The sequence below is a fragment of the Odontomachus brunneus genome, unplaced genomic scaffold (assembly GCF_010583005.1).
Source record: "Odontomachus brunneus isolate Ranch 3 - 2012 unplaced genomic scaffold, Obru_v1 Obru_scaffold_183, whole genome shotgun sequence".
Lineage (NCBI taxonomy): Eukaryota > Metazoa > Arthropoda > Insecta > Hymenoptera > Formicidae > Odontomachus > Odontomachus brunneus.
Genome location: NW_022639633.1, coordinates 543,713 through 567,647, shown reverse-complemented (window position 1 = coordinate 567,647; position 23,935 = coordinate 543,713). Strand labels below are relative to the sequence as shown.

Here is a 23,935-nt window from a genome sequence, read left to right as displayed (position 1 = left end):
ATATATATATATATATATATATATATATATATATATATATATATATATATATGCGTTCCAAGATCATATTTTTTCCAGTCAGTATATTATTTTTTTAAATTTTCTAAATGTCTCTTTACACCTTCTGAAAGTATATTAATGTTTTCCTACACCTTCTATTTGAGATGGAAAAATATATGAGAAGAATGCACGTAATTAACACATAAAAAATTAAATTAAACTGTCGTTATATAATCAGATGATATAATGTCAATGTTAATGATATTTTCATCTTTATTTGAAAACGACAAAATTTTGAACGATTGTAATAAAAAGTGAACAAAGAATTAATATATCGATATTTCTCCTGATAGCACTGAAACTGACAGTCAAAGGAGAAGCTAACGTGCACTGGGAGAGACGCAGGACGACGAAAGATTCCCAAGGACGTCAACAAACCCACACTGACCACTTCCGAGGGAACGAGCAGTACTTCAATCTGACTTATTTGCTGTTAGGAGATACAGGAGGTAACATTTGCTAATTGTTAAATATATACTAGGAAAAGGAGAAAGAGGAATGTTTATATAATAGCATCTGTAAAGCAATATCGCGACAGGATGATTAAGCACAATCACTCAATTAGCTATTAGCTGCGAACTGACCAAAGATTACTGCAACGAAATATTTTTAACTGACTACGAAGTAACTGAAACGTATGTTATATTTCAGCGTATGTATTACATTTCAGGCGGAGAAGTGCGAATGCCATCTGGATATAGTGAATACGCTTTTAGTTTCTTACTACCTCACAATATACCATGCAGCTTTGAGCATAAACACGGTCACATCAGATACACGACAAAAGCTATCATCGATAGACCATGGAAGTTCAATCACGAATGCAAAGTCGCATTCACTGTGGTCACATCGTACGACTTAAACGCTCACAGTCAACAGTGTGTAAGTAAAATATAAAAATTTACCGTTTTCTTCAACTCGATCTTACGCGATAAGGACTTGCAGCGTCTGTATTATAAGATATCAAGCCATAAAGTTATTGCTATCGACATTGTTGCTAAATATGCCGAATAATATATTTTCCATTAGATCGGCATAGATGACGAAGAAAACGAGAGTTTCTTTTGCTGCTTTAGCCGAGGTTCAATAAAGATGTGCATCAAATTGCCGACGACAGGCTTCGTGCCAGGGCAATCAATAGAGACCACGGTCAATCTTGAGAATACGAGTCGTGTCAACATCGTGCGGATTTGTGTTAAACTAGAACGGGTAAGTTTGTTATCCCTTGTCCACAACCTTGCTTTAATTCTTAAACCGTAAGAAATTGACCAACCACAGTTGATTATTTTTAAAATAATCTTGACTGTGGTTGGTCAATTTATTACGGCTTAAAGATTAAAGCAAGATTGTGGACATGGACTTACTGCAACGGCTATAGGACATGGTATAGTGTATAAACTATCTGACCTTGAGTCAGTCTACTTTCTTTAAATAGATCAGTAAAAATGTTTCTAATTGAATCGGTAAAGGGAATATTTCACTGATGATGTTTTCACTGGTTTTCAGTGAAAACATTCCCACTTTATTGTTCCGTCTAACACTAAAAAAGAAAAAACAGGATAGTGGCAATTGAAAAAAAATATTTGAAAACTTATTTAGTCGATATAAAGCTAATTTCTGTGAAATAAACTTTTATCCCACAAATAAATTTTTTAGTATTTTTTCTTAGTATATATAGAGGTGAAAACTATACGCGTGTTTTGTATATAGAATTAAATTAAAGCATATAGTTTAATAAGTTATTTTGTAATTATTGCAACTAAAGCTGAACGGTTACAAGAATTAAATAAAACTATGCAGTTCCCGTAAATATTCATGGGTGAACACTCGAAACGGAGTGTTAGCTATAATAACTAGAGAAAACAGTTTATCAAATTATTACATTAATTCTATATATAAAACTCATATAGCTGCCATCTATAAGGTTGCCACCGCTATACTCTTTCCTCTGAATGTATATTTCATCGATTTTGACCAATGGAATTAAGATTTCTCTGCAAAATCTCTAATACATTCCCTTTATACATTGTACCAAATCTAACTTTGTGTGTTCTAACAAACTGCGTTTGTGACGATGGAATTAACTGCTTCTATTTGTCTTGCGTGCAATGCACGGTGCCCAGACAGCACAAGATCTTCAGAGGAAATCCTTTCAGAATGTCTTTAGGATATTCTGTAAAGATCTGTGCTGTTTAGATCTATGTGCAAAATGCATCAGCAATGGGAGTGTTGTTAACCAATCTTTTCAACGAGATTTTACTGTAAATGCAGTGCTGTATTTATAACTGAACCTCCAGCTATAACATTTTAGTGAAGAATACACTAATTGTGAGCTTTTAGAGAGCACCGATCTTATTTTTATCAATGTGGTAATCTCGATCTTCGCTCTCCTTTTTTTTCATCTCTATTTACCTAGTCTCTAGAGTTCCACGCAAAGACACCTTATCACCTTACCAAGACGGATAAGGCGATCGTAAAGGCAGAACAAAATAACGGACCGTTCGGCCAATTGTCCAACATTGTATCACGGTTGCAAATTCCGCCAATACCACCATCTCAACTGGAGCATTGCGGCATAATAGATCAAAAGTACACTGTACGCATCACGGTTCATGTCTCGGGCATGTACGTACCCGTTTCTTCAAAACATAGTAACGAGATAAATGCGACTCATTTCGTATGTCCACACATTTACGCCAAATTGTTTGAGTCTTCCTTTCATCAATAACTTCGGAATTACAAAGTTTGACTTTTTCATTGTTTGCCAACTCTATTTGTTCGCTTATAATTTCCAAGATTATACTATGAAATTATACCAGTTGTATTGCTGATTTGTTAAAATCATAATCGTTCGATTATTTCCTCAACAGGCATTGCAGCATCACTAAGACTTACCCGATTTTAATCGGAACAATTCCATTACGCTCGACAATGCCATCTGCACCTTACCAACAAAACATACCTCAACCCACAGCTCCTATGATTCAGGAATATGACGACCCGCCGCCACCAATGCCAACATCTCTGGATTACTCACCGCCAAATGTACCTTATCCAGGTTCGATAGGTTTCGTTTCTCCGAATCAACCTAGCACTTCGACTAGTCAGTGGGACATGCGTGAGTACATTTTCCTTTTCCCTCATAAAAGCAACGCGTCACCAACCATCTAATTCTGTTTTGGCAATTTAATGCTAAACCAGAAAGACGAAGGTACACGTTGATTTGAAACTCTCAGCAAGTTGAAACAGCTCAAAATATATTCTTTACAAAGTGAAAAAGTCGAAATACAATCTGGATAGAGCTTATCGTGAGAATCTAATCTATAATCGAGAATTTATCGCGTTATTTCGTCTGTTTAGCACCGCCATCGTATGAGGAATGTATGCAGAAAACGAGCAACATCAAGGATCACGACGAATCCAATTACGTGCACGGCGCCAACGAGCCGTTCGCACCGAGATATCCAGTATTCAATTTCCCAGCATCGTGTAAGACCAGAACATTATTCGTTAAACGTTTGATATCGTGTTTAACGCGACGCTTTTACATTCTCGATGTTTCACTCCGTAGATCCACCTGGGAACTGAGCGAATACGAAGTACAATTCAACACACCTCGTACACGACCGCTACTTCTACACTCTGCTCGCTTGCTGAATCGTAATAAAGAAACAAGAATATCAAATCAAACACGCAAGCTGCGATCGTTACTACCTCGAATTAGAATTTCTGTACACTATTTAATATTTTAAGTGTAAATCGTATACATATTTTTGTACGTTATAGCATGCTCTAAGTCTTATTTGTAATTACAATTGCGTTCCCAGACAGTCAGATGTCCTGGGATCATTATAGAGGGTATTTATGAGAAACTTGCCAGGACATCCTGGACAAGTTCGGGACGATTTTAAGATGTCTTGTGCCATCTGGATCACGTTTTATGTGGAGTGTAACACGTATTATGTATTATATGTACAACGCGATGAATATTAATCGGAAATATGTACATCGCGTACTCAACATTCGCTTACATCAGCATTCAACGTCAGCGAAACATTTGGGAGAAAGTCAAAGGATGCAATGCGTAAAAAAAGTACCCAAAGGGAGCAAAATAAAGATGATTATGCGAAAATGGTATATTTACACAATTTATTTTATATCTCAACATCATTATCATATCATAATCATCATCGAGTCATTAGATAGCAAAATTAACGTGGTTGGTTAACATTAATAATTAATTTCGAATTTCGACAGAAACGGACAGGGATAGTGACGCAACAGAGAAGAAAAGGGACTCGTTCCGATAACTTTCGCAAGACAATCTGGATCTGGAGTTTCGCATTCAGCAATCAGAGTGAATGCGAAAAGCGGAAAATAGAAGTCGGAAGTGGAGCGGAAGGAAAAGGACTATATGAAGAATCGTGAACTTAGCGCGAACGGTCACTCCTATGAGAGATTTTCTATAGTCTACAATAATTGTACTCCAAATTTACAACATAGCAAATGTACACAGTACAACTATTCACATTCAGCCACCAAATGCCCGGCGAGAACGTATCATTGTAGGAACTGAACCCATCCATTTCAACGCGTTTAAACGCTGCCTTAAATACTGAGAATGAACGTCGATTGCTCTATTGCTCGGCATTGCTGTCGGATGACTGCGAGAGAGATGGTGAAAACTTGCTACTTTGCTCGAATAGCCGACTCTTGTGTCGCGTCCTAAGGAGTCAATGCTCGCAAACTATTCTTACATCGCAAACTTCGCTTTTAATGCCGCTTGCACACACGTGAATGGTCCCATTGATTATCAGAACTTGGCCCTGTTAAGATCGGTGTGGTAGCCATTTACTTTGATGCAAAGTCGACTTCCGTAACACACTCGCGGCCGCATCTCGCGTCGAAACAGTGGAGGCGAACAGCGAGTTCTCTTTTGGCGGACCATTCTAACAAGTCGTAAGCTGCTACATTAAGGCGGTCTCACATATTATTCACAGAAACATCCGAAGCAAAATCGGTAGGAAACGATGCGCTACGATTCACAACATTTTGCGGGACATGACTAACGTTCGAGATGCTTGAATGTGTACGACCTAAATCGGCATTCAGTGTGGTAGGAGCTTACTCGTGCTAATTCGATATACAATCCGAGCTGGAAACATGACGGAACGAACTCATAAACCGTATTAGATATAAGGATATGATTAAATTGCGAAGGAAACGTCACAAAATCTTCGATTATATAATTACAAAGAACAACAAAGTCAGGAATTATATCAGCGTGGACTTGGTTCACGACGAGCACTGAAACTTGTGTACGCAACACTTGAAAAAAAATTACATCTCCAGAAAGTCCTCAAATGTAGCAAACGAAGTCCAAATGGCATTGGCGTACTTGATTGAACGTGCAAAGGAGGAAGTAGTCTCTACTAAACGAATGGATCTTACAGAGTCCCTGACTCGATAATGTTTCCTGACTTCTTTCCTAAACTTTTTTTTTCGAGCGTCCTGGTTCTTCGGGAGGGAAAAGGAACTGTGCGCTCCGACTTTACAAAAATTTGCATCGCTTATATTACAATAACCTTCCCTCGATTTATGACATTCAACCCTTAATATATTATTATCATAAATAAATTTGGTCTATCGGTAATATTGTGAATACGCCGGTACAAATACTGGCAGTATTTGGTTAAGTAAAAAATCATGATCACTAGAAGAGGTAACTTCGTATGGGATCGATTGCGGTATTACAAGAACAATTCCTTCCGTTTCTCATATCTTTCTCTTACGTGGTGCTGAGCGGAAAAGATCATTGCAATTCGTCGCTTCGCGATGATGACGCAAGTGAAGCCGATGTTTCACACGCACGTTACTACTTCCAGTAAACTTGATTTGACATCCTCTGAATGATTTACCGGGGGTTTCGCAAATCTATCCACGGCAGAAGCGGAACTTTCCGATTGGACCGGAACTTTCACGACTCGGTCCGCGCATACTTTCTTTTGTCGTCATTCAACTAACATTTACACATAGCCTAGTGCAGGAGATAATTAATGCCCTGTGTGTGAGACTAACTTTCCTAATTGTCCTCGCAATGATCGGATAGATGAACAATCGATTAAAGCGGCACATGTAGATATCTATCAAAGGAATACGAGACTTTCATGTTCAGATTTCATATTTACTTGAAGTTTAATCGAACTTCGCACGAGTTCCATGATGATGATCGCGTCGACGCGCGACAAAGATAAGCGAGATAACGCTACTGCGTGAATAGATCTACCAATGGAACCGATAGGAGAGTGTGCTGTGACTCCGGTAGATCGGCTTGAAAAAATGGGCGTTGTAACAGATGCCTTCAACGTTTCCAACTTGATCCACCAAAACTGCCCCGGTCAGCATGTATTGTAAACTATCGCGACCCACTTATTCGCGCTTCGTTTTAAAAAAATAATCAATGTTGTTATTGTTTACCACCGCAATGTGGCGTAATGGGTTCAAGACAAACATCAACATCTCATCTCTACTTTGTATGCGTACATACATCATTAAAACCGTTAACATTAACTGAGATTAAGAAAAAGGCATTATTTTACATTGTCATCGTGTGTTGATCCAAGTCATGAACCGGAGGACACTGAGTCGTGCATACGCAGTGTTTTCTTTTTTTTTTTTTTACATATATCTATAATGTACGTATGTGTTGTGTATATGTGTGTATGTGTGTGTGTGTTTACACGTGTGCGTTGTATACGTGTGTATATGTACGTGTCTCGTGTGGTATGTGTTTCACGCAATCACTTTACATTATTACACTGTTGTTTCAGTCCACACGCTTTTCAAAGACCTGCAAAGGAAAATCTCAGTTTGTCCCGTGCATTTTCCTATACAACACGCAAACTCCACTCTATGCAACGTACGACAATGTATTAGAATTTCATGAATTACGAGCCAGTTCTTATTTTGTATGTGCTATGTATGTGGTAATAATGCGCATAAAACAAGCACATATATTTTATTCCTCACGAATAAAAATAGAAATGCGCAATCAATATGACGAACAATGAACTCCTGTGTGCAACATACAAACGTATGACACTTCAAAATAATCAATATTGTTATTAGATAAAGTCTACAACCACTATATAAAATTTCTACAAAATATATAATTTGTGCTTACAATCAAAATATTCCATTACACTGGGTGATTTACATAGAATTTCTGATGTTTCTTATATATTTTTATGCACAGAATCCGAAAATGAACTCAACATTTCTCCCTCACCCACAGTTTTTTTTTTTCTGTGCGCCATCTGAGATTTATATTGCACATGGGATATTTTACGCAATTCGCTGTTTGATTTAATTACAAATTCTTTTAATTAATTCTTTTTTACTACAAAGTATCTCCCACAAAAATTTCTTCCCATTTCAGCAACATATTCGTGTATAAAAATTCATTAAGATTAATGATATTTTCTTCCTTTTGTGCGATTTCCTTTCAGCTCCAAACAGCACAGATCTCCACAGAATATTCTAAAAACATGCTGAGAACATTCCTATATCCTGAACATCCTTAGAACATCCTCTGGAGATCTTATGCTGTCTGGGTTAAACACAAGATATGATAAAAGCTAATATATTTTTTACTTTTAAAAAAGACAAGCCAAAAAGCTGAAAAAACTACTAGTTTCTACATTTTAAGTTAGACATGTCTGCATGTACAAAGAAAATCAATCGCTTTATATTGTAAAAATTCATCTTTCAATTGAAAGAAGAAAAAAGAATTGAGGAAGAGTGATAGGAAAAATGTTTGCATTTTTAAGGAAATATTATACAGATCACATAATTTTGTCCATGTGACGAGAAAGCTTTCTTTTTGGTAGACCAATATTATCCAATATGCATAACCATGAAGAAAATTAAAAACTAAAGAAAAAGAAACGCAGCTATTTGGAGGTAAAAAAGTTACATAATATGTATAATGTAGAGCAGTGCTCGGAATTACTTGAACTTTCGAGGCGGTTTTCGAAGACTACGTCTCCCCACCCCTCCTCGCCGCTCACTCAGCGAGCTACGCAACTGACGCTCGCGGCGCTCAGCCTCAGGAGTGTGAACCTCGTCGTCATACTTGAGGGGCTTTTCAAACGCTGAGAGGATCTGATCGAAACTAATTTCTTACGCGTATAATTTTGATTAATTATTATAGAACCGACATATAGCGTATCAGATTTATAAGTTCGTAATTATAATATGACATAAATAGATTTCCACGTTACTCATGAGATGAGGTATTATTAACTATTGCTAGCGCACTTTTTTTCTTAAAACTTAATTACTCACACTCCTGAGGCTGAGTGCCGCGAGCATCAGTTGCATGGTTCGCTGGGTGAGCATACAAAAAACACACACGGCATTTAAATAAACTACTACAATTACTTGTTTTAAGTATTTCATGAGCCTATGTATCCGCAAATCTGTCATAAGCTCATCATAAACATCAAATTTGTTCAAAATTCATCCTAATAAATCTAATATTTTAATCAAGGATATCAAATTAAAACAGAAATTCAGTTTGTTTGCCTTGCACAGAGTCGAAGCATCTGTTTCTTAAATAAAATTTTACGATATTCTTGAAAGAAAAGAAATTCTTGAGTTCAATAAGCCTTTCTAAAATTTGTCATCAGTATATTTTGACTGTTATCAAGAAAATGATTTGCTGAAGACAACTATTGCTTAAAAGAAGAGAAGTAAACAAAGTAATCGCTCTTAGCAACAGAATAATATCTTTCTCTATGCGGGAATTGAGCAAGAAAGGCTTTCGGAAATCGTCTAGGAAGTTGAAGTAATTCCGCGAACACTGATTCAGAGTTAAAGAAATGGAGTGTTCGGGACATACCATAATCACGTGCGAATGTTTAACCTTCTCTCTTAATGGCACCCGGGGCTTCGGCTAGCCCTTTAACTTTAAGCCGGTCTGCCGTTTTGAGAAATGCTGGAAGCTGATCTTGCGAGACGTTCACCTCACCAGCATACATGAATTCTAGAATGGCTTGCAGGTGACTATATGCAACGTCCTTTAGTATTATAATTGGATGTTTGGACGGATTTTCCTGCAACACACATATTGAATAATGAACTAATGCATTAAATAATAGAGTATATGGATTAATGAATTAATGCATTAAATAATAGAGTATATGGATTAAATAATAGAGTATATGAATTGCAGAACGACATATTTCTATAATAAGAATACTGCCAGCACAGCATACCTCTAATAAGGATTTGAAGTAAGGACTACAGGCAGACAGGACCATTTTATGTGCCTTGCAAGTTTGACCGTCGCAAGCCAGTGTCACATCCGTGAAGCTTTTCTCGTCTCGCAGGTGTTTGAACGACGACACCATATTCGACTGGAAGTCGTTCCATTTGAGAAAAAACTGCTGCTGCTCTCCCGCCATTGTGAATGCCGAGCTTGCCCTATAACTTCTGCGTAATTGTGCAGCCTGCAAAACAACATTGTACTGAGGGCGCATTCTAACAGAAAAGCAGAAGCCGATCAGAACTCGTGCTGATGGTCAAGTGATCAGTCGACTAGTTTCTGCTTTCCTACCAGTGCAAGTTCTGATTGGCTACTGTCTTTCTGTTTTCTGCCTTTCTGCTAAGAAATCTGTTCTTTTTAGCTAAACTGCCTGAAACTGGTGCAAACCAGTGCTATAAGTTAGAGTGAAGTAAAATATATTTGTGAAACAAAATATATTATCTCACTCTAACTTACTGCACTAGTGTGCATCAGTTCAGAGAGTTCAACTAGAAAGAACATATCTAAGATAAATTATCCCTGAGATATCAGTTTTCTTTTGAAGTACTTCTTAAGCTGATGCACATTGTTGCAATAAGTTGGAGTGATACGATATATACTTCACCCTCTTTCTCTCTCTCTCATTAACTTACTACACCAGTATGTACCGGTTCAGAAAGTCTTCAAAAAAGAATAGACTTGTCATCGATGAGAAACAACTGAGGATCTATTCTTTTCAACTGAACTAGTTGCATTTTTCATTTTCAGAGTGACACGTTTATAACCTAGCGTTAAAAGAGAGAAGAAACAATATTCCAGTGCGGCACTAGTTCAACTAGAAAAGAAGAACACGCCTCAGGTATTTTCCATGAACATGCTCTCATACGTGTGTGTAGACAGGAGAAATACGGGAAAACTGAAACGAATGGAAGTACAGTCAGCTGTCCGAGCACTCAAGAACGCGTACCCGTCACGAGATGTCTACCACAGGTAAATAAGCGAGTGATCACGATGGAAAAAACCGCGAAGAGACGAACTGGTCGACGATGAGAGCGCGGGACGGGGGGATAGGGGTGCGAACGCGAAACTCTGCGCGCCAGATCCTTTGTAGGTTAAGCCAAGAGACGATGTCTCGGCAGGCGAACGAGCGGGACGCGACGACGCGAGTCGGCCGAGTCTCGGTGCGAAACGGACCGTATCATCATCCCGAAGCCGAGGAGTCGCGCGCGATTCGCCGTATCGCGCTAATGAATGTCAGCTAGGCGTTTATCACCCGCGCTTCGTCACAACAATACGCGCGCGTCCGTCGGGCCGTCCCGTCAAAGCCGCACGGACCCAACACAACAGACAGGCGGGATCGAAAGCTCAGCGACGACGAACTCGTACGGCATGCGCACACACGTTCCTTACTTCGTGTCGTTGGCGAACAATCGGGTCCCAGACGAGGCGACGACGTGATTGAGAGCAGCTCCGCGGCGAACAGGGAAACGCGAAAAACACGCAGCGCCGAAAACTTTTTACACGATCGCCACGAATTTTTTGTTGTCGCTAATATCACGATGAGGAAATTCGGCTGGGCTCGAGTCTTTCCGGCGACGGTCGGTCCGCGCACGTCGTACCGACTGGAGCTGACTCGCGAGTGTGCCACCCGATGGCGCGACCTGCGCGATCACGGCCGTTAGATCGCGAAAGACTTGAACAGGTACGTATTCTCGGGGCGACAACACTAAGGGGCGTATTTTCATTGGCGCATCAAGGGACCTACTCGTAAATTCGCTATTTTACCAATAAAATTACGATTTTTATATATATAATTCACTATCTAAGTAATAAATATTAATTTGAAACTAACTTCATGATGCTATCTTGCCACGTTTCACTCAGTATAATGCTATTCAAAGGATAAATCGGTTTCTGGCCTGCAATCAACTATTACATAAAAACAATATAGTGAATGCCATTCTTTCTTTTTTATGCCGCTTTTCCTAATATACAACACTTATAACAACAAGTTTTTCGCTTGAATAGTACCATTTTTTTTACAAAGTTACTGTATGAAATAATGATCATCTATATTGCTTCTACTATAAAATTATACATGCAAAATTACAATATTCAGTATTATTTCTCATAAATGGTGCAAACAGATCGCACAAAACTTTAAGTGAATGTGTCTTATCGCAAAAAATATTTTAAGTTTTTGTATAATTGTAAATATTTTGGTGTTTAGGTGAAAAAACTCCTTAAAATGGTAAATTATGGCGAGTTTATCAGCAGTACTTAGATAATCTACTTTACCATTTTTAACTCGAAGTTGGAAAAATGTTTTGAATGCCAAACAGTTTTCCGCCATTTCAGCATTCTGCTATATATACGAAAGATCAGAGTTAATTATAATACAATTCTCTATTAGGATGAGAAAAAGAGGAAAAGAGAAAGAGAAAGAAAGAGGAACATTTCATGCACACAACGAAATTGTTTCAACAGAAAGAGAGAAAGAGAAAGATAAATTAAACATACACGCAAAATGAAATTAAAAAGACCGGAAAAAGAGTAGACAAAAAATAGCATGTGTCATTTGCAGATCCCTTATTCCCGTTTTATGTCCCGTTTTATTATATAACACGCACAGTGACATGTATATAAGATGAATTCGCATAATAAAACGCACAATTATAACGATCCGCATAAGGATTTTAACGCGGCCTAATCCCAGCGTCAATTGCACGCAAAACCGTCGCAGCTTCTGTTTTTTTTTTCTTTCGCGCTTCAATAGCAACAAGACTATCGACGCAAGCGTGTCACACACTGATACACAGGAACTCGTCGTTCAATGTGCACGATTAATGTGCGTCAGCGTGCGTTGGCTCGTAGATCAACGCACGCGAAACTACTGCGCGCACGATATTGAGATAAAAATCCTAGTTGATAAACAATCAAAACATGACGCAACAATGATTCGCCTATTCGCGCAGACAAGCACTCTTGCGCTACACTTGATCGCGATATACCTCGCGCGGAAGTCGCTGGTTGTCGAGTTGATCTGTTGATCCAGCAACAACGCCGGAAGAGCAACGACGGGCGATTAAGAACTCCAGGGAATTCCAGAGAAAGAGCGAAGGCACCAGAATAAACATTTCCATGATGGGCATCGATTAATCTATCAAAGTTTGAACGCAAATAACAAGATATAGAGCGCGTTTCAAAAGAACCGGGGTCATCTCCGCCACGAAATCCCTAACAATGCCCAATAAACATCAACTAACAGGAACATTATATCAATATTATAATTGTCTGTGATGTGATCGTTATACGTACAACACATGTTATATTGCACTCATGTTGTTGAGTGGAAAATTATAACCCAGATGCAACATAGATCTCTAAAAAAAATCTTGAAGATGTCTAAAACACATAAGACGTCTTCAAGACATCTTTTAGAAGTTTGTGCTGTCTGGAAACGTTGATGTATAATAATATGTAATACTGTTGCATATTCAACGCATGTTATATTGTACTTATAATGTTGAGTGGAAAATTATAAGCCAAACAGCATAAATTTCTAAAACCTAAAGACATCTTAAAGGTGTTTAAAACATATAGGACATCTTTCAGGCGACTTCAAGACATTTTTTAAAAGTTTATATTGTCGAAGAGCGTTCATATAATTACATTTAGTGGTGTTTTCTGTGGGTGTCGGAGACAGAAGCGTATGTAACGACAAAAGAGAGGCCCCGCTCGATCGGTAACCGTTGATTGCGCAATATCGTGCAAACGACGACATGCTCCCGTCAATTGCGGCGGGCTACTGCCAGTTGTTCCGAAAAAAGAGTACCGAGTATCGTCAACCGATATTGCACAGTAGACACAATGTCCCACGTCATAACCTGTGAATACACATTGTGCCATGTAAAAAATATCTGGACGCATCCAGTGGAAATAATAGTTGAAGCAACGTGATTGACTATAATTGATGTGTATCCCGAGATATTCTCAGGTTCGAGTTAAGCATGAGCGCTACTGAATCGCTACGTGACAGTTGCTCGTGTGGTGTTGGCAGCGAATGGTCGGCTACAAACCGCAGAAGCTAATTATGCGAGCGGGAAATCCGTGCACCTATCGAGTGGAAGGAAGGCCACCTTTCGTACGACGTGTCGCGAGTGCCACCGGGAGAATCAAAGGCCGGAAAACTTTTTCTGCCGCGCGGACAGAGCCACGGCGGGGAACGCGGCGGCATGTCGAAGCATGAGGGCTGCTGAAGAGATAGATAGATAGATAGAGAAAGGGAGAGTGAGAGGGGGGACAGAGAGGAGAAAGAGAGAAAGAGAGAGAAACCACATTCAAGAGATCAAAAGAATCAAGAGGGACGAAAGGGTGGAAGGAGGAGGAAAAGACGGCCGAAATGCGTCTTCGGGGGCGGAGAGAGAAATATGGAAAAAGAATGGAAATTGGTGGGGAGTGAGAAAGAGAGAAGGAGAGAGGGGCTCGCGCAGCGGCGAGCGGAAAAAGCGACGCGCATAAGAACGAGAAAGAGAAAGAAAGAGAAAGAGTGATAAAGGGGTCCTGTGTGGCCAAGGCGCGCGGGGCGCGAGGGAGGATAACTAGCGAGCGAGCGCCGGGACGGGGAGAGAGCACGGTGGACGCGCCGCGGTCGGTCCCTCCGAGAGAGGACCACTCGCTAGAGGCAAGCGCGGAGCGGACGGAGGGAAGCGCACGGCGTCGCGGGCGCAAGCGCAATGAAACGCGGAGTGCTCTCGGCGCGCGCGCCACATTGAAAGCTTGCGACATGCTGCGGAGGTGCTCAGTCGCGCGCCAACTCTCACGGGGGTGGTATCGCCGCATCGGATTTTCGCTCTCGCTCGTTCGCTCGTTCGTTCTCTCGCAGTAGTCTCTCCGTGTGTTGTATCGCGGTGCAAGAGAGGCGAGGCATATAGAGTCGACGTCGTGCACGTAGGCGTCGGTAAACCGCGTTGGCGCACGGAGCGAACACGCGACCCGGAGCAGGCGACGTGTACGACGGGTTCGGTCGCTCGAGTTCTTAAACGAGACTACGGCGACGACCAGCGCGAAACGCGTGGCCGTCGTCCTCGAGGTGTCGGAAATACAGTCCGAGGGCCATTAAGTAAGTATTTGGAACAGTGTCAGAAGTCACGACGCGTGATTTCGAGGAAACGTCCGTTTGTTGCCGGCGATAGTGGCGTACGCGCGGTGACGGTGTGACGACACGGCGCGGATCTCCTCACCGTCGAGTACCCTCTCCTCGTCTTGTGTCGGCTGGTCTCTTGGAGACGCAGTTACGCGCCGCGCTACGACGGCCGCGGGAGGGGGAGACAACGTGCGGGCGGACGAGTAGAAGCAGCTTAGTACGAGTACGCGAGCGTACTTACGGACACACGGTGTGCGAGCGAACGAGTGCGCGCGCGCGCACGCACGCACGCACGCACGCACGCACGCACGCACGCACGCACGCACGTACGCACGTACACACAGGTGGTCTCCGTGGTGAAGGAGTCGCGGTAGCAGGACTCGCGCGCAGGAGCCTTTTTTGTGATGTGCGAGTGAAATGATGGACTCACCAGTCATGTACGATTCATCGGCTCATCAGGCCCAGGCGCAGGGTGCGGGCGATCTGAAGAAATCCCAAGTGCTCAACAACAACACCAGCAACCAGAACAACAACACCACGAACAATAATTCCGCGCTGCAGGTCAACCACAACCATAGCCAGCAGCAAAATAGCGCGGTGGTGAGCAAGGTCTCCGCCAGTAAGGCGAGCTTGCACCAGCAATACGCCGAGCACTGCGCCACTTCCGGCGAGCTCACCGACCTCAACACCCCGGAGATCTCGTTGGACCTGCAGCACCTGATCGACGACAATCACTTCAACGACGGTCTGTTGGACATGCTCGGTGCTAACAACAGCGCTGTCAAGCATGTCAGGACCTATCCGCGCACGACCACTCTCGCCTACATGCCGCAGCCGGTGCACAGCGGCGCGAGTTACCACCAAAACAACAACAGCTGCAGCGACAGCAACAGTTCGAGTTCGGAGTCACCCAGCATCAAAGAGGAGCCGCTGGACCCGGCGGACTACCGGCGCCACTGCCCTCAATATCCATCGGCCGGTTACAGTCCAGTAACGAGCAGCCCCTTCGCGAACGGTGCTCCGACCTTCACCACCTTGACGCCGTCCACCGTGCCCGGCGGTCACCCGGGCGCGCCGAACGTCCACCAGCCGCCGCCGCGAGGTGGTCCCATGAAGCCGGTAATGGCTCACCAGCATCACGTGACCGCTAACGTCGCCAGGAAGCAAACTAAGGCTATCGACAAGGCGAGCGACGAGTACAGAAGACGGCGAGAGAGGAACAACATCGCCGTTAGGAAGAGTCGCGAGAAAGCGAAAGTACGGTCACGCGAGACCGAGGAGAAGGTGAAGCTGTTGGTGAAGGATAACGAAATGCTGAAGAAGAGAATCGAGCTGCTCACCGAGGAGCTTAACGTGCTCAGGTCACTCTTCAGCAGTGTCGGCGTTGTGCCCGAGCAGCTGCACCGTGAGATCTCCAGGCACCTTGACCAGTTTCAGCAACACGCGGTTGGACCTATGTAGCGCACGACCATCAACGTCGCGCAGTCGTCATTCGATGTTCGCAGTCGCGTATCGACGTCGCCGTCTAACGTCGTCATCGGCTCGCGTCCCTGGGCTATCAAGCCGATCCGATTGTGAGACGAAGTCGCTTCTTCCGCTTCATCCCGCGCCTCTCCTCGACACCGCATGCGTCTCCGAAGAAGTGGTCTTTCGTGCTCTCTGACTCCCCTCTCGCTTGCTCATTCTCGCCCGCTCCTTCTCTATCTTTCTCTTTCTCTCTCTTTGTCTCTCTTCTTCTCTCGTCTCTTGCGCCGGCCTTTATCTCTCATTCGACTCTGGAGCGCGCAATGTAAGCGCACGTGCGTGCCTACGTCGTCGTTAACGCTTAAAGTCGCAAAGGCGCGGGCATATGAGAGAGAAAGAGAGAGTGAAGAGGGGAGTCGCGGCGAGTCGCGTAGGAAGGATGATCGGGAAGCGACCTACTCGCGGCGAACTCGGCGACGACGGCTGAGGAACGCGCGAGACGTGATGCGCGTGCTGATAAAAAGAGTACCTCTATCCGCGAGATACGAGCCCTTTGCTCGTAGAAAGGGAAAAAGTGCCGTCCGGACTCTGAAAACCCGAAAGGAGACCAGAGGAGGTGAAAACGGAGACGGTAAACGAATTACTCGCGTGGCGCGCGCTGGCTCATCATGTTGCGATCTTGCAAAGTTAATGTCAAAAAGCTGTTATCAAAAAGCTTTGAGAATCTGAGAGAGAAAGAAGGAAAAAAGACAATCGGATCTTCAGCTCTTCGCACTCTCTTTCATCTACCTTTGTTATTTGAGATAGAACGTTTTATTCTTCTCAGTATCTTGCTCTCGTCTCATTTTTTCCTCAGTATCTGTCGACCACAATCGTAAAATTTTGTAGCAGGTCCGTCGTGACTAACGAAAACTCTCTACGGTGAGCAAGATCGCAACATGAACATCTTCGAACAAATCACGGTCTCGATGATTCACGCGAGCATTCTCACCTTAATTGTACACACGGAACACAGACGCACCTGACATCTCCAGCGCGAAAGACACGTACACACGGCGTTGTACCTAGATTCGGTTTTTAGTTAACGTTAAATTAATGAACTTAGGTTATCGCCCTCCAATTACCAAGTACCTAAAAGGAAAAAAAAGAAGGAAAGACCACGTCGAGACTCCAACAACGATGATCTTATTACCCGTCGACGTGACTCTAACAGTCGATATAACCCCTTTCCCTTCTCTCAATCCCCAATTTCTCAATACGTACTCGCTTCCGTGCTCACATACTCGCCACTTTCAGCGAGACGCAGCCAAACAGCAACCGAGCACCCAACCATGCCCTTGTATTATATATTTTTAGCTCTTATTAATTTTATTATTATTATTATATTCGAGATTTATGTACATAAAAAAGCTAATATATTTTGTTAGAAAAGTGGAGCGCACGCGAGCGCACGCCTGTCTGCGAGTGTGTGTACGTACGTAACAATGTGTGTATGCGTGTGCATGATACAGCATGCGTCAGTACGAATGCATCACAAGACGCATTTGTTGTAATTATATATTTTATTAGCAGCGAGAGGAGACATTTTCTCGGCTCGAGAAGCGTGAATGATCGAATCGTATCTTTGAGCATTCTTGATTCTACATGCGGTCGTTTTAAGCGAAACTTCACCTTCGTGTTTACCTGTAAAATTGATAACACAAAGCGGCAGCGACCGGTGTGTGCTGTGATCGTCACGGTAACATACATACACACACTCACACATCATGTACGTATATGCGCGTGTACTCACGCGATATAATTTGCGCGGAGGCGCGCGACGCGTGTGCCGAGTTACGTTACGGCGAGTGTGAATGTGTGACGTTACGCACGCGTGCCTTGGTGTATGACTGACGTATGTTAGGTACGAGATTACCTGTCACGGTTGTCTTCTTGTCTATGCACAAATATATTTTGATATGAAACGTGCGCAACGTCTGCCCTATGTCTTTCTTCGTGTCCGCCATCTCTTTCAGCCCGTCTTCGCATTTTCTTTCCATTCTCCCACGTCCTCCGCTTTTCCGTTCCCCCGCTCGTAAATTTCATCTTGATGATATTTCACTTTCCGATGCATAGAACTATTTTTCGAGGAAGGTGCCGTTCTCTTAAGCCCAAAGAATGGGAGTCGAGAAAGAATAATGTGCAGGTTATCTTTCTTCATGGTCGACACGTGTTAACGAGTTTAAATACCATCATACGCGTGTATTCATTTGCGATGCATGGTACAAATGTAAATACCGATATCTGTTTTTCACATTTGCGTTTAAAAGTGGAGAAATATCGATAGTTTCCGATAGTTACGATCTCACTAAAGAAAGATGTTAAAAAAGTGTTGATTTTGGCCGCCGAATATAAAATGAATAGATGTTGATAAATCATTGTTTAGGCTCTCAAATGACAGAAAATAACACCATCCAAAAAGTTTTAAAAACATTGCTAGAATGGCTTAAATATAATAAAAAAAAATGGCATTGAGAAATCCACAGTGAGAGAAATCCGATAAAAAATTAATAAAAAAATATATTTCCATTATGATTAGAAGTATTCGATAAAATTTAATCGGATAACCTGATCAGATATAAAAATTAATGGGAATTTTATGGGAAATATCCGTTTATTAATTTTGTATTGTTTTTTTAGTAACTAAATGGTAGTGCTAATTAATGCGTAAAACTATACTGAGAGAAATTATCCGATAAAAATTAATAAACAAATATATCCAATCAAATTCCGATAAAATAATTCCGATCAATTATTATATCTGATCAGGATATCCGATTCAATTTAATCGTATACTTTTAATTATAATGACATTTCACCAGATAAATCGATCAAAAAAATATGAACCGATATTTCTCATTGGATGTTTTTTGATCGGATACAAAAATTCATTAGTATTTTGATCGGAAATATTCATTTGTTAATTTTTTATCGCATAATTTCTCTTAGTATAAGAGTAATTGAAACCTAATGCGTAAAATATCTTTGTGCACTTTCCAAGATTAAATAACGTCAAGAATATCGGTCTGCCAAAGCTACGAGGTTAAAAGAACTTCATAAGTGAATTTAAAACATATGTGGAAAAGTCACTATGATAAAATCAAGGGCGCTCGAAAAGGTGAAGGCGCACTCACACCTTAACAAAAAATCAGAACTTGTGCTAGTGATAGTCAACTAGTTTTTACTTTTCTAGCAACACGAATTCTGATTAACTTCTGCCTTTCTGTTTTCTGCCAAGGTGTGAATTCTCCCTGAGGTTCAAGTGAAAGTGTCACAGGAAAAAGAACCGACGCACAAATCAGGCCGGCGCGTTATCGCTCTCAAGTCTATGTTTCATGGCATCACGTGTACGGTCAAGGCGGGAGCGGGCCCCGGGGCCGAAGGGAGAATTGTGCGGGTCCACAAAGAGAACGACGGTAGAGTAGCCGGTCGTTAATCCGCCGGAAAACTACGCCGGGTCGCGCGTTACATAGACGCGAGAGCGTAGGTATATAGCAAGCGATCGGGACAACGGCGCGCGAATCCATCGAGTCGCGGCGAGCGAGTGAGTCACGAGATAAGTTTGTTGTTAGTCAGATTAAATAGATTAGCACCATTGTGACGAGCGTGACGCTCGACTGTTGCGGGCCTCACGGAACAGGATACGGCGTTCCACGTGTACGCGCGTCGCGCACCCAACGTACACGTGTCCGCAACTCGTGCACGCACACGCACACACGAAGGGTATGCGGGAGGAAGCGCGTCGGCCGCGCGGCATAATTGGTGAAACGAGTATTTCGAGTCACGATGCAAAACCGTCGCGACGGAGTATCTCGGCTGCGTCGTTGATTGGGGATTCAACGATAAGATTGCAGAACGCAGAACCGTAAACGGACGTGAAGACTTATATACAGACTTGCTTGCAAAACAATTAAGGGAAATGCGCTGAATGAATAGCGCTAAAAAATTGAATCAAATTGAGGATAAATGGCTGGAAAATGTTGCATTCGCATATAAATATCAAGATTAGGAATATCGAGTATTGTTTTATTTATTTACTTATTTATTTTTAATCTTATATTCTTAGCATAAACATGTATTCTATCTTAAAAACGAAGTAACAAATCATACAATAGGCTAACTGCGCTTTATATGCTTGATTTCAATCATATTATTAACGAAAATTATTTTCATCGCGCAAAGCAGCAAATATCATACAGTCGCAACCAACACTCTAACTACTAACATCACTACACATCACTCAAATTTATTCACTCGCGATGGAAAATATGAAAACAAAATTTGGATACGCTAAGAAAATTACTCAATCGCTCTTAAATATACTTTCTAAATTTTCTTATCCCATTTGTTTCTAATTGTTACAGAAGTTGTAATGTTGTCCATCAGTTAGATGTATTCAGCGATATCCTGCTCAATATAAAAATTCTGGACGATGGAGTTTCCATTCTTTCTAAATGGAAAAACATATTTTTTTTATTAAAACCATGCTAAATAATACAGTCACAATCTTACATTGATATCATTATTTTATTTTTTTAAAAAAAGAAAAATTCGTAAAAAAAATCTATTCCTCGGCTATCTAAACGAAAGCCTTCTCTTAAGCTTGATATGTTCGATTCTATGTACAACGCTTCACTATCGATAGAATTATTCTTGAAGCATAGAACTCTCGGATTTAGTTGTTCTTTGCTCATGCATGGCCTCGCGTGAACTCGCGGGTTGCTTTGACGATCCTCGCGGACGATTTATCGTGTTCCTACGTGACACAATGCGCGGCGCCGCGCGTATGCACGTGTCGATGTTGTTCCACCACATCACAGAATACACGAGGAGACGAGACGAGTGTACGAGGAATGAAAGAGAAATGTATGTTGGGACGAAGTACTTCGTAAGAATCGGAATCAACGTCGCTTGAGCGTACACGAGCGAATTTTTTGGAACGCGTTCGCTCCATGCGGATTTCATTATACATCGTGGCCGTTAATGCAGCAAGATGCGCGAAGTGTACATGTTACTGAGACGATACAACACGAAACTTAACAACCATATAAGACTTACATGTAAAAAGAAAAAAAGAAAATTATGCGTAATAACGTATAAAAAAATTGTCAAGCTCAGAAATTTTATAATGCAGTCAATAGCATTGCTTGTCATTTAATACACTCGCGCCTTGACTACTGTAGAAAAAATCGTGTTTTTCCGCTGTGCATTAAATTACGTGACTAGAATTTTTAAATAGTTTTAACGAAGTCTATGTTATATATACAGAAAAAATAATTCTGTTGGTGCAACCGAATTTTCGGTTGCTCAAGGATCAGACGAAAACTCGGCGGAACTCGTAGGAACAGAAAAATTTCTTTATGAGGCTTCTGTATAGTCAATTGTTCTCAGTTGCCTCAACCTAGTTCTGATATCGTTGAATGTTCAGATATATAATAATATTTTCGGTTGTGACAACGAAATATTAGTTTTCATAACAGAGATATCGCTTCTGATCACCTAATTTTCAGTTGGTTCCTATTTGGTTGCACCAACTGAAATTTTTTTTGCGTATATGTATACATACAGAAAAAACAATTCCGTTAGTGTAACCGAATTTTCGATTTCTCAGGGATCAGAAACTCGGCTGTAAGAACAAAAAAATTCCTTTATAAGGCTTCTGTATAGTCAATTGTTCTCAGTTGCCTCAACCGAGTTCTAATGTCACTGAATATTCAGACGAATATTTTCAGTAGTGGCAACAAAAATATTAGTTTTCATAACAAAGATATCGCTTCTGACCACCTAATTTTCAGTTGGTTGCTATTCGGTTGCACTAAGTAAAATTTTTTTCCGTGCATTAATGCGTAAACATTTAATATCAATTAATTTGTGATAATTTAAGTGACAATTAATTTGAGTATTAATTAATCGCATGACATTTTTTATCTAATATTCATATAATAAATATAACGTTGAAATACCAAGTTTGAAAATTTTATAATGCAATCAACAGTATTGTTATTGTCATTTTATACATTTGTGGCTTAACTACTGTAGAAAAAACCATGTTTTTCTAAACGCAACGCAATAAATTACATGACTACAATTCTAAGTAGTTTTGACGAAATATATGTTATATATATGCATCAATGCATAAACATTTTTTAATATCAATTAATTTGAGATGATAATTTGAGTGACAATTAATTTAAAGTAATCACGTGACATGTAATAATTACATATTTTCATGTAATAATCATATAATTAACACGACGTGGGAATACCAAAACAGAAGAAAAAATCCTGTTTTAATATTTTTTTTTCTTTTAAATAAAGAAAGGAATCGAGATATGTATATGTGCAAAAAACGATGGCAAGAGATCTCCGGGCACTCTTCCTGAGGTCAATCGACACGCATCGCGCAAGGTCTGTTATTATTATTTCGAAAGTCCCAAATGGTTACTGTAAAAAAAGAAGTCTGCCGAGGCGATCTTATCGATTTTGGTGAAAGTAACATCTTGAAATCTAAATTTGACTCCGATAAATTGTCCGTAAGTAGATGTAGAATAATGGCACGTTCTTCTCTGAAAATTTCCACGCGAGACGGGAGAATGCCGACTTCTATAAGAAAATTTCAATGCCGATATTTTGCAAATGTTTCGCTTGACATTCGACAAAAATGCTTAGGACGATTTTTAAATTTAAAACACAGTGATATTGACAGGCGAACAATCGACTAATCGCATTCGGCTGTTGTACAATACAAATGATACCGCTCCATGATAGCATTCTTTAAAAATTGCATCGAACGTACACGCGTTAAATGAATTCTTTCCGTCCGGTAAGAAGGCTGACATATCTGCGTCTAGGAAATTCCGAACAATCCAATTTCCGCTAGACTTACGCTAACGTCATAAGAATTTTTTCCCTTTCGATATTGCGCACACACCGAGAGAAAAAAATAATCGATCTAACTGAAATTATAATTATTTTTACTAGTAAAATAGTAGTTTATATATTTTTTTGTAGTAAAATAGTAGCAGTAATATGCGTATAAGGTTATTATCACTAACATTACAGTAGAATTTAATTAAAAAACGGTTTTAACAATTAATTTAAGATAATAATATCGCATGACATTTTTCACCTAATATTCATATAATAAACACAACGTTGGAATACCAAGTTTGAAAATTTTATAATGTAGTGAATAGCATTATTGTTATTGTCATTTTATACATTCGTTTTTTATTTGTCTTGACTACTATAAGAAAATTATGTTTTTCCGCAGCAATAAATTACGTGACTAGAATTCTTAAATAGTTTTGACGAAATCTATGTTATATATATATATATATATATATATATATATATATGCATCAATGCATAAACATTTTGTAGTATCAATTAATAGTAAACATGAAAGTAGAAAAAATAACAAAGTACAGGAACAGAAAAAAGAAAGGGAAAATTTGAAAAAATTTAATTTAGTAATAATAAAAGATTGTATTGTATATAACCTAATATATTTTATTTTAATTATATTTTATCTAAAAGAAGACGAAATAAAATGGAAGTAGAAAAAGAAAGCGAAATAGTTACGTAGATAAGAAGATGTAATAAGAAAACGAATGAAAATTAGAGAAAATAGACATGTAATAGATAGGTGGAAAGAAGAGAGAAGGAGAGAGAGAGAGAGAAAGAGAGCAGAAGAATAAAAAATAAACGCTATGTATAATGACTGTACGTCAGTTATATTAAATCCAGCATGGAATTTGTTAATAAATGTCTAATCTAAAATACATATTTCACATAGCAAATGAATTTTGAAATAATATTCTAAATAAATTTACACTAAGAAAAATTATTCGATAAGAAATTAACAAACGGATATGTCCGATTAAAATATTGATAAATTTTTGTATCGAATCAGAAAA

At 40.3% G+C, this 23,935-nt stretch overlaps 3 protein-coding genes across 7 annotated transcripts in view; 2 read left to right on the top strand and 1 right to left on the bottom strand.

Annotated features, from left to right (window-relative positions):
* LOC116851640 (arrestin domain-containing protein 17-like) overlaps window positions 1-6,636 on the top strand; it is an 8,630-nt gene extending 1,994 nt beyond the window's left edge. The window contains exons 2-8 of the mRNA XM_032831265.1: window positions 354-509; window positions 731-942; window positions 1,090-1,269; window positions 2,477-2,685; window positions 2,931-3,178; window positions 3,421-3,549; window positions 3,632-6,636. Coding sequence (XP_032687156.1) covers window positions 354-509; window positions 731-942; window positions 1,090-1,269; window positions 2,477-2,685; window positions 2,931-3,178; window positions 3,421-3,549; window positions 3,632-3,648 — 1,151 coding nt within the window. The 3' untranslated portion in view covers window positions 3,649-6,636. The remainder of the gene's footprint in view (window positions 1-353; window positions 510-730; window positions 943-1,089; window positions 1,270-2,476; window positions 2,686-2,930; window positions 3,179-3,420; window positions 3,550-3,631) is intronic.
* LOC116851642 (longitudinals lacking protein-like) lies at window positions 4,196-10,981 on the bottom strand. 5 transcript variants are annotated; one of them, XM_032831267.1, is made up of 4 exons: window positions 10,778-10,979; window positions 9,339-9,572; window positions 8,963-9,176; window positions 4,196-6,910 (listed from the first exon to the last, which is right to left on the bottom strand). In XM_032831267.1, exons 2-3 carry the CDS (start codon window positions 9,525-9,527, stop codon window positions 8,982-8,984), a joined length of 384 nt encoding a protein of 127 aa, XP_032687158.1. In that variant the 5' UTR covers window positions 9,528-9,572; window positions 10,778-10,979; the 3' UTR covers window positions 4,196-6,910; window positions 8,963-8,981. The 5 variants fall into 5 exon arrangements, with proteins under 5 accessions (XP_032687158.1, XP_032687162.1, XP_032687161.1 ...); XM_032831271.1 differs by lacking the exon at window positions 10,778-10,979 and adding an exon at window positions 10,335-10,722; XM_032831270.1 differs by lacking the exon at window positions 10,778-10,979 and adding an exon at window positions 10,254-10,721.
* Window positions 10,982-14,026: 3,045 nt separating this feature from the next.
* Window positions 14,027-17,945, top strand: LOC116851641 (CCAAT/enhancer-binding protein). The gene has a single exon (XM_032831266.1). The coding sequence runs from the start codon at window positions 14,931-14,933 to the stop codon at window positions 15,972-15,974; it is 1,044 nt and encodes a 347-aa protein (XP_032687157.1). The 5' UTR covers window positions 14,027-14,930; the 3' UTR covers window positions 15,975-17,945.
* Window positions 17,946-23,935: the final 5,990 nt, after the last annotated feature.

Excerpts from the sequence above, each read along its gene's own strand:
- LOC116851642 (XM_032831269.1), bottom strand. The coding sequence starts at position 9,527 with ATGGCGGGAGAGCAGCAGCAGTTTTTTCTCAAATGGAACGACTTCCAG. Across the intron at positions 9,177-9,338 it reads ACTTCAAATCCTTATTAGAG|GAAAATCCGTCCAAACATCC; the intron begins GTATGCTGTGCT and ends TGTGTGTTGCAG.
- LOC116851641 (XM_032831266.1), top strand. The coding sequence starts at position 14,931 with ATGATGGACTCACCAGTCATGTACGATTCATCGGCTCATCAGGCCCAG.